General features: G+C 26.4%; 1 protein-coding gene across 1 annotated transcript; it reads left to right on the plus strand.

Moving 5' to 3' along the window:
• The first annotated feature begins 1,617 nt into the window (after window positions 1-1,617).
• Window positions 1,618-9,792, plus strand: LOC136085055 (uncharacterized). The gene is made up of 3 exons (XM_065806407.1): window positions 1,618-1,984; window positions 8,435-8,570; window positions 9,395-9,792. Exons 1-3 carry the CDS (start codon window positions 1,752-1,754, stop codon window positions 9,608-9,610), a joined length of 585 nt encoding a protein of 194 aa, XP_065662479.1. The 5' UTR covers window positions 1,618-1,751; the 3' UTR covers window positions 9,611-9,792.
• The last annotated feature ends 250 nt before the right edge of the window (window positions 9,793-10,042 follow it).

Raw genomic sequence — 10,042 nt, forward strand, 5'->3', positions numbered from 1 at the left:
ATGTGTAATATTCTTTTTTTACATAACTTACTTTTGAAAGTAAACAAACATTATAAAGTAATAGTCGTTTCAAAAAAAATAATTACTTAACCGGAAATGTAAATTTACATAAAACGTTAAAAAATACTTATGTAATTTACTTTTTGAAAAAAATTAACTTACTCGTTGTAAGTAAAAAAAAAGTAAGTAAAAGAACCATCCCTATTCACAATTTATGTTTTTATTTATAATCTTCTGTATAATACACAAACATTCAACTAGAATCAACTAGAAAAAAAATAGCGTAAAGGAATCCGGAACACACGATAAGTTAAAATTCAAGAGCTATATCTTAAAAACTGCGCATTTACAAGTTGAGAAATATTAACCATCAATTTATTATATCTTAAAACGCTTAACAATTTCTAAAACGGTTAGAACTCATGACTAAACTACAAAACTGAACAATAAAAATTGAAGGCCTATGGTCTAGTTTTGAAAAACAGCTTATTTAAGTTTAACTCTGCGTCATCTTTGCGTTATTGGTTAGGAAGAAGGCGAGTTTTACGTATTTCCGCGAAGTACTCGAAAACTCGCTTAATTTCTTTACACTTTTTTTTCTTATTTACTTTTCCTGTATATTTTATATTTATAAAAAGGGAAAAAAAGTTGAGTAAAAAAAGTTCGTTGTATTAATATTTTTGTTTGTTGCGTTAATGTTATAAGTTTAGCTCTCGTCATACTTGCGTCATCGGTAAGGAAGAAGGCGTAAACTTTCTAGTTAAATGCTTTTCCAGTGGTGCTCTAAGACCGCGTAATGATTTTTTGACCGATAAATATTTTTCTAATATAGTTTGATTTTGAGATAAGGGGGGGGGGGGAGGGGAGGTGAAGCCGAGGGATGCCGTAACGCTTTTTAAGGTTAAATAGAATATTAGAAATAGAAATAGAAAAACAATGAAAATTGCCTAAAGAATAAGTGAAAATTTAAAGTTCACCAATAATGAGCTCATAAGACTAAAATTGCCCAAGAACCAATGGACTAAAATATTTACAACATTTATAAACATACAAATATTATCATATAAACAAACATAAACAAAATATAACATTAAAAAAAATAAACATAATTGCACTAAAATAGCTATAACACATATCGGACACCATGCATTTTATTTGAACTTTCATTTTGGTTCAAAAATATTTGAGTTTAAAAATCAACAAAATCAAAAAGTGTTTGGTACTCTTAAGGAAGGGGAAAGTATGATATATATATATATATATATATATATATATATATATATATATATATATATATATATATATATATATATATATATATATATATATATATATAATTATTATCAATATTATTAAAACATGTTGTATAAATATAATATGTTTTATTAATATTGATTATAACTATATAAATCTAGTATAATTAATAATTTTTTAAAAAGTTGAACGATTTTGTAAAACTTGCATTGTTTTTTTGCTGCCTATTTTAAAAGCAACGACATTTTTATTTATAGTAATTCAAATATTATTTAATAAGATGTAATTACTTCATTTGGTTATATAATTGTCAATGGATTCAAGTTATAGAATATTTAAATTGGCATGTTTATTGTTCAGAATCAATAATATTGGTAATTCTAGTAGAAGGTTGCACTTAATACTGGAACTACAAAAATTCATTTTTGAGAATATTTTGCGTGGTGACTAAATATTTATCAGCAAACAAATTTTTTTAAAAGACATTCAAATTAATAATGGAAAAATCAATTACAATGTCAACTTTAAAATCTTTGAAAACACGTTTGTTTAATGAAACTTTAACGTATGCCTCAACTAGTGCCACAATAACAGGTGATGTCGTAGTAGCAAACGCAATAGAAAGAATAAATGTAACACTTAATTGGAGCAGTAAGATTGTTCTTCCTCTTTTGCTGGTGTTTTTCATTTTGATGTTAGGTTTTTCTTCATGGCTATTTTATTTTGTATGGTAAGTAATTTTGGGTTTAAGGTATATTTTAAGGTGATTATCACAAGAGCAGAGGGTTATAATACTTGAAGAGGGGTTAGAATTTTTGAGAAGATGTTTATAAAGATGTGTTTTTTTCTTAGTTCTGTACCCAGCGCTTTATTCACTACACCACTTTCAATATGTACTGAAATAAGTTAGTAATAATAATAAGTAAAATAAAAGTTAATAATACCGAAATTATATTGGCAGTAATTGTTTATAACAAAATGCAAAATGATTTATTTGAACACCCTAATTTTTATGAATGCGGTTGCATACTTCCCTTAGTTATTAAAACTGCGTAATAATATTTTTACGTTTATATTGAGCAATATTGAGAATATAATGATTTTATTTAGAACGTAATAATTGTTATTGCATGCTAAATTATATTGACTTAAAATTATATTGAAATTTTATTGAGTTAAAATGTAAAAACATTAATAGCGTGTAGTATTTTATTTTACCTGTATTTTAAAAATACCTTGATAAAATGCGGCCGTGGCGCAGAGGTTAGAGCGCTTGCTTTATAAGCAGGAGACCGAGGTTCGAAACGAGCTATGGACAAATTTCGCGTCACGGTAAGGAAGGAGGCGTAAACTTCCCGGTTAAATGCACTTCCGCGGTGCTCTGTGACAAGTCCGTTGGGACTTCTTTGGGCACCTAAAAAAAAAAAAAAAAAGTAAAGGAATTGTTTACAATAATTTTAACTTTTTTTGAAGTTGTTTTTTTTTTTACTAAATAGTCTTAATATATGGAATAGTCCATAAATTATGCAACGCTAAATTTAGCTAAATAAAAAAACAAAAGATTTTCCTAGCAGAGTCTTTAAACCAAAAATCAAAATAGCTCTTTAAGTTCATGATTTTTTAAAGAAGTCGTCGCGCTAAAGTGCGACGAAAAAATTTTTTAAATAAATTTAGCGTTGCATCATTTCTTGATCCCTTATAGTAAAATACGTACATTAGGCTTTTTTTTTGTGCTTACTATAATATATTCTATCACTGAGAACCGTTTAACAAAAGAATTATAATCAAATTATAACCAAACATTTCAAAAATAAAAGACCATTTAACAATACAACAAGTTTATCTAATTCATATACATAGGCAATTTTACGGGTGTGTGAAGTGTTCCACCCCCTCCCTCCCGCAAAAAAGGTGATTTTCAAGTTATAGTCGGTTTTTTAACGAATTTAGTCGGCTAGTAGGGTATTTGATACAATTCAGTTGGGTAAAATTTAGATGCCAGTTGGTACTTTTTCACCCCCCCCCCCTCATTTTTTTCGTAGAATATATATATATATATATATATATATATATATATATATATATATATATATATATATATATATATATATATATGATGTATTTAATAGCTGATGGTTGCCGTGCATGACACGAAACTTTAAGTACTATTAATAATGTTGTTTTTCATTTAAAAAAATTATAGTAATATTGAGCGCTGTTTTACGTTCAAGAGTTTTTGTATTATTTTAATATTATATAATACATAAACAACCAATAAATATATATATATATATATATATATATATATATATATATATATATATATTTATTTAATGGTTATAGTATATATATATATATATATATATATATATATATATATATATATATATATATTTATTTATTTAATGGTTATAGTATATATATATATATATATATATATATATATATATATATATATATATATATATATATATATATATATATATATATATATATATATATATATATATATATATATAATATTTGAAATGTGTTAATAACTAATATAAATAAAGTAGTAGTCAAACAAAAAAACACTGCTTATGAAATACTTATTTCTTTTATTGTTACTATTGAAGTAATTTTAAGTTATTTTAATGAAGATACACTCTCACTGAAACCTACTCGCGCCGGCCCTACTTTCAAAGATGTGTATGCATTATATCTCCAGCAATGACGGCTGAACTACAAATGAAAGATGTACATCCATTCTTAATAGAGAAATAGATGACATCATGTTTTCATAATTGGTATATACTCAACAAAGTCGACTTGACTCTTCCTTTTACATCTTATGATAAAAGAAATTTCAGTAGGCTAAAAATCAAAATTGTCTGTGATCAACAATGACAAAACAATTTCTTTTTAGATTGATATTAATTTTAATTGAGTGTGAGCTTGGTGAGACTTTGAAACATCAATAAATCATTTCTTGGTGAGCTTGGTGAGCTTGGTAAGACTTTAAAATATCAATAAATCATTTCGCTTCAACTCAGCGGGCACAGACGTCCGTAAGACGTCTACACAACGCCATGTAGACGTCACAAGTCCGTATGATGTTCTTAAGACGTCAAACGAATGTTCTGTACCCACTGGAAATAAAATCTCATAGAAAAGTTTTTTCTAAACTAGCAGAAAAGTAAATATCTTTTTTAATGGTTTCTTTCAGTAATATTTATAGTTGGGTGTACCGGAATAGAAAAATTGAATTCCGGCCGGAACTGGATTTGCCGGATTTGTTAATAAAATTCCAGCCGGAATAAGAATTGTATTTATGTAACCTTTTACCTTCAAGATTGAAAGTGAAAGCCTGCAACTCATCATCGTGGGTATATAATTTTTACTTATAACCAATAATATATATAAAACCTATTCTATTAATTTGATTCTTGTTTCATTTAAATCTAATATGTTGTCTATATGTTGTTGTTTCTTATAATTTTATTTATTGAATTTTAATTTTTATTTTATTTGCCGTATAGTATTATTTACACTAAGATTTATAATATTATATTGGCAGGACTTTAAGAAGATCGTAATGACCTTAACAAACTCTATTTTCTTCTACAATAAAAACATCTATAAAATATCTATCTATACTATATAAAATAAATATATACCGAGAATATATAATCACTAAATAAATCATAAGTTTAATACTCTACATACTTCAGAAGTGAAACTCAAAATAAAACATAACAAATCAATATGCTGTATAGCAACTGAAAATATTTTTTAGAAAATTAAAAAAAATCGAGAATATTTTTTGTTGAAAAAATAATTTTTTTAATAGATCGTTTGAAAAAGTCGATTTAGATGAAAAAACAAAATTAGGCCGTATTATTTCATTCCAGAGAAAAGGTTCACGATAAGATATGCAAAATTGAGTCTGTTTATTATTGCAAAAAGGTTTTTATAAAATACTATTATTACGTAGATTATGTTTGTTTTGGGGTTTAATTTTGTAAAGGTTTACAAAAACATCGGGGGATATAAGTTATTTACATTTGTACGTAAAACACAAAACATTAAATACATTTAGTTGGTAAACATTTAAAGCGTTCATTTCTTTAAAAAGTGGTTCAGAGTTCGAAAAATGATTTTTTAAATTTATTATGCGAGCTGCGTGTTTCTGATGCCGATAAAGAGATTTAAGTTTAGTTTATGTGTACTTCCCCATATAATATTTGCATAATTGATATGACAGTGAATAAAAGAGTAATACAATTGTGTTAATTGCTTTTTGTTTAAAAGACCTCTAGATTTGTATAAAATTCCAATATTATTTGCAACTTTATTAGAAATATTATTGATGTGTGATTTTCAAGACAGATTTTCTTCAATAAAAATTACTAAAAATTTTGTCACTTTTTTCTTTTAAGGATGGCATTGTCTATAAAAAGATCAGACATATTTACAGGCAGTATCTGTTTTTTATAGTTTGGATGGAAAAGTATCCATTTTGTTTTTTCAATATTTAAAGACAGACAATTTTTTTGAACCAAAATGAAATTTTTTTAAGTTTTCTGTTTATTTTATTAAAAAGTATATTTATATTTTCATGTGACTGAAACAAGTTTGTGTTGTCTGCAAAAACTATAATCTTTAAATTGGATGCTTTGTTAAGATCATTTATAAATATAATGAAAAGAAGTGGTCCAAGTATGATTCCTTGTGGGACACCATATGTTATGTTCATTAATGTTTGAGGTTGGGAAACTTTGTTAAAAACAAATTGCTTTCGGCTGGAGAGACAAGTTTTGAACCAACTTAGAGTTTTACCTGCTATGCCATAACATTCAAGTTTTTTAAGCAAAATATTATGATCGATCGTGTCAAAAGCTTTTGACAAGTCAATGAAAACACCAAGTGTTAATTTTTGATTTTTAAAAGGTTCATTAAACCAACGTGTTAATTGAAGAATAGCAATGTTCGGTTGAGTTGTTTTTTTTAAAGCCGAACTGATTTTCATAAGGGAGTTTATTGGTAATTAGGTATGTGCACACTCTCTTATACATTATTCTTTCTAATATTTTTAAAAAAACTTGAAGAACAGAAATAGGTCTGTAATTTATTATATAGCTTGGGTCTCCTGTCTTAAAAATAGGAATTAATTTTGCTATTTTCAGAGAGCCTGGGAAAGAACCTTGTTTAATGGGTGAATATTTTAACCTGTAAAATATTTATATTTAAAATTATTTCTTTGTTGTTTTTTTTTCCTATTTTTCTATTTAGGTGAAAACTGCAATATTTAATATATTAGGCATTCTATACTTTTGATTTAACTTTTTGATAAAATTTAAGTAACATTTAAAATGAAACTATTCTCAGAGGCAAGTAACTTTTTTGATAAAAAAAGAGCAAGTTTGTTGCTCAAAACTGGATAGCAACTCTTTTTGCGCCACAATATTCCTAAACTTTTAGAAATCCTTACATAATTGATTACTGCAAATAAAATTACATAGTGTTTGTTAAGCAATTGGTATTTTTTTACCTAGGTTTACATATAACTTTTCAATGTCATGTAGGACAATGATTTTTTAATTTAATTTACACAGTCTGTGTCACATGTTTCAAAAAAAAGGTAAAAAATAAATTCCCACATTCCGGTCTGAAATATTGTAATTCCGGCCGGAACCAGAACGACCTAAAAGTCACAAATTCCGACCGGTATTCCGGAACATCTCTAATTTATTGTGTAAACACATTTTTTAATAACAAAACCACTGCAATAATATCTAATAATGTAATGAATAAAATATTATTACTATTATTATTTTTTTTTAACGATAATTGTTAACCAAAGTAACCTTAGCAAACTCAAACTTTAGATCGTTTAGTGTCGTAGACATACTTAATAGTTATGATAAAAAACAAATAAAAGCATGGATAAAATATACTTATCACAAATGCAATTCTCAAAAAAAAATGTTTCTAGAGGTTAATGTGTCAACCCCAACCTCTATTGCCCCCTACTCATTTCCATGCCCTCATCCCCACTCCCCACGACGCTAAACCTCAATCCGCCACTTTATCAGATGCGACTCCAGCATTTTTTGGTATTTGAGATAAGTAACTTCCAGACACTGAACAAACTCCAAACATTTATATGTTTATAATTATATCAAATAAGAATGTTTTGCAAAAAATTGAGATGATTGGAACCAAAAGCCCTAAAATTTTGGCCACAACTTCCTCAAACGTGCGAGCAACAAGTTTATAAAATATTTTTTTCACTTTTCTTAACTAAAGTTATATTCATCGATAAATTTTAAATTTCATAGTATAATCTATCAGCAGTATTAAATTATGACCATATAAAGTCTACATCTCCCTAAATTTGAGGGAGTTACAAATTTTGGTCTTACGTTTGGGACAGTTGTGGCCAAAATTTTATGACTTTTTATTCCCAGACTCCTATCATAACAATTTTTTGATATCATAAGCATCTTTTTTTGATATAAGTATAAACAAGTGTTTGCTCCATGCCTGATAGAATATATATATATATATACATATATATATATATATATATATATATATATATATATATATATATATATATATATATATATATATATATATATATATATATATATATATATATATTCTAGTAAAAAAAGATTTTTATTCGGTAAATTTTTGAAAACCAAAAGTTTTAACTTATTGAAAAACAAAACTTTTTAAAAACTATTTGGTTCCAAAGAAAATCTTCGTGGTATAAGCAGGGTCGTCCCAAAGTGACTGTAACGGAGGTAAGGGGGAGGGAGGGTACCGTGTCTATTTTTTGCCGACTAAAGCCAAAAAAAAAATTTTTTTGCCCACTAACTTATCTAAAAAGAATCAAAATAAAAAAAAAATTCTCGTTTTCCAACATTTGCCGACTGGCAACAATAAATCCAATTTTGCTGACTTCGTTGTCCAATTTGCCGACTAATAAAATTCACTGTGTTTCATTTATAAAGACTCATCAGAAATGATTTCTGATGAGTCTTTATTGATGAAACACAGTGTTAAATGAAAAAAATTTTTGTTAAGTGATTTTCTACTAATTTAGTATATATTTATATATATATATATATATATATATATATATATATATATATATATATATATATATTAATATTTTTTATTTGTGCAGGAAAGCGAAGCTACGTCAAACATCATTAAGTAAGTCTAAAATAGAACCTGATGCTAAAACATTTTATGAAGTTGCAAACCCTATAACAAATATTGAAGACGCGGCATACTTAACAAATTCTGAATCTGTAAAAAAGGTAAAATTTTGATTTGCTTTTATTAACAACCTGCTACATATTAATATACATACATACATACATACATACATACATACATACATACATACATACATACATACATACATACATACATACATACATACATACATACATACATACATACATACATACATACATACATATTTACATACATACATACATACATACATACATACATACATACATACATACATACATACATACATACATACATACATACATACATACATACATACATACATACATACATACATACATACATACATACATACATACATACATACATACATACATACATACATACATACATACATACATACATACATACATACATACATACATACATACATACATACATACATACATACATACATACATACATACATACATACATACATACATACATACATACATACATGCATACATACATGCATACATACATGCATACATACATACATATATATATATATATACATACACAGAGACGATTCTACGGAGTGTGTTCTGTATATACATACACTTTAGAAACAACAACGCCTGAATGACATTTTGGGGGAAATTGTGTTTTTGTATCTCGCTGGATACCTAATAATATTAAAACTTACAATAAGGACTGAACACTTCCGAATGGTTTTACATGCAAATCTGAAGAATTTTATTTTTATTTTTATATGTTAAATGAGCAAGGCTTTCGTCTCTCGTGAAAGGTTTACTTATTGTCACTTAGGTGGTGTTGTTTCTTAAGCGACAATATTTTACATACTTATTTATTGGAGTTATAGATTTTGTGTTATATAAATTAGAAAGAACTTGAAGATGTTGACAGTACTATTCAAAGATATGAAGCTATAAAAAAATGGAACAAATATGGTAAAGAAGAAACGAAAACTTCAAAATTAAAATCAGCAACTATAAATGTTTATATTAATAAAGACACCCTTGAAGAAAAAGATAAAGACACTCTTGAGGAAAAAGATTACATTCAAAAATGCAAGCTTAGTAATAAAGAAAGCAAATGACAAAAGATTTTTGATCGTATTTTCAAAAAATTTTCTCTACAGAATAAAGTTCGTGAATAACTTTATAAAATTGAAAATTTGTTTACAATATATCATCTCAGAGAACAGCGTTTTAAGTTCTAAATTATACAAATTGGCTTAATTTAATTTTTTTTGCAGAATAAATGCCAATTTTAATCCAATTTAAAATAATTCTTGGATACCGCGTAGTAAAAATTGAAAATGTTTTCAATGCAACTACGAATAATCATTTTATTTGTTTGTAGAGTACAAAGTTCCACTTATACAATAGCGATAAAAAATTGAAAAATTTTTCTAGAACATGTAAAACATCTTAGCATAACTATTTTCTATATCCAATACTAAAGAATTAAATTTGAACAAAATGTCATTGGATAACCCCCCGACATCTTACTTCATGCTTACAATATA

Source organism: Hydra vulgaris, chromosome 09 (assembly GCF_038396675.1).
Source record: "Hydra vulgaris chromosome 09, alternate assembly HydraT2T_AEP".
In the NCBI taxonomy this organism is placed as follows: Eukaryota; Metazoa; Cnidaria; class Hydrozoa; order Anthoathecata; family Hydridae; genus Hydra; species Hydra vulgaris.

What these genes read in the sequence shown, in the direction of transcription:
- LOC136085055 (XM_065806407.1), top strand. Translation starts at nt 1,752, where the DNA reads ATGGAAAAATCAATTACAATGTCAACTTTAAAATCTTTGAAAACACGT. An exon ending in TGGCTATTTTATTTTGTATG is followed by an intron (nt 1,985 to 8,434) that starts GTAAGTAATTTT and finishes TTATTTGTGCAG; the next exon opens with GAAAGCGAAGCTACGTCAAA. An exon ending in ATTCTGAATCTGTAAAAAAG is followed by an intron (nt 8,571 to 9,394) that starts GTAAAATTTTGA and finishes TATATAAATTAG; the next exon opens with AAAGAACTTGAAGATGTTGA.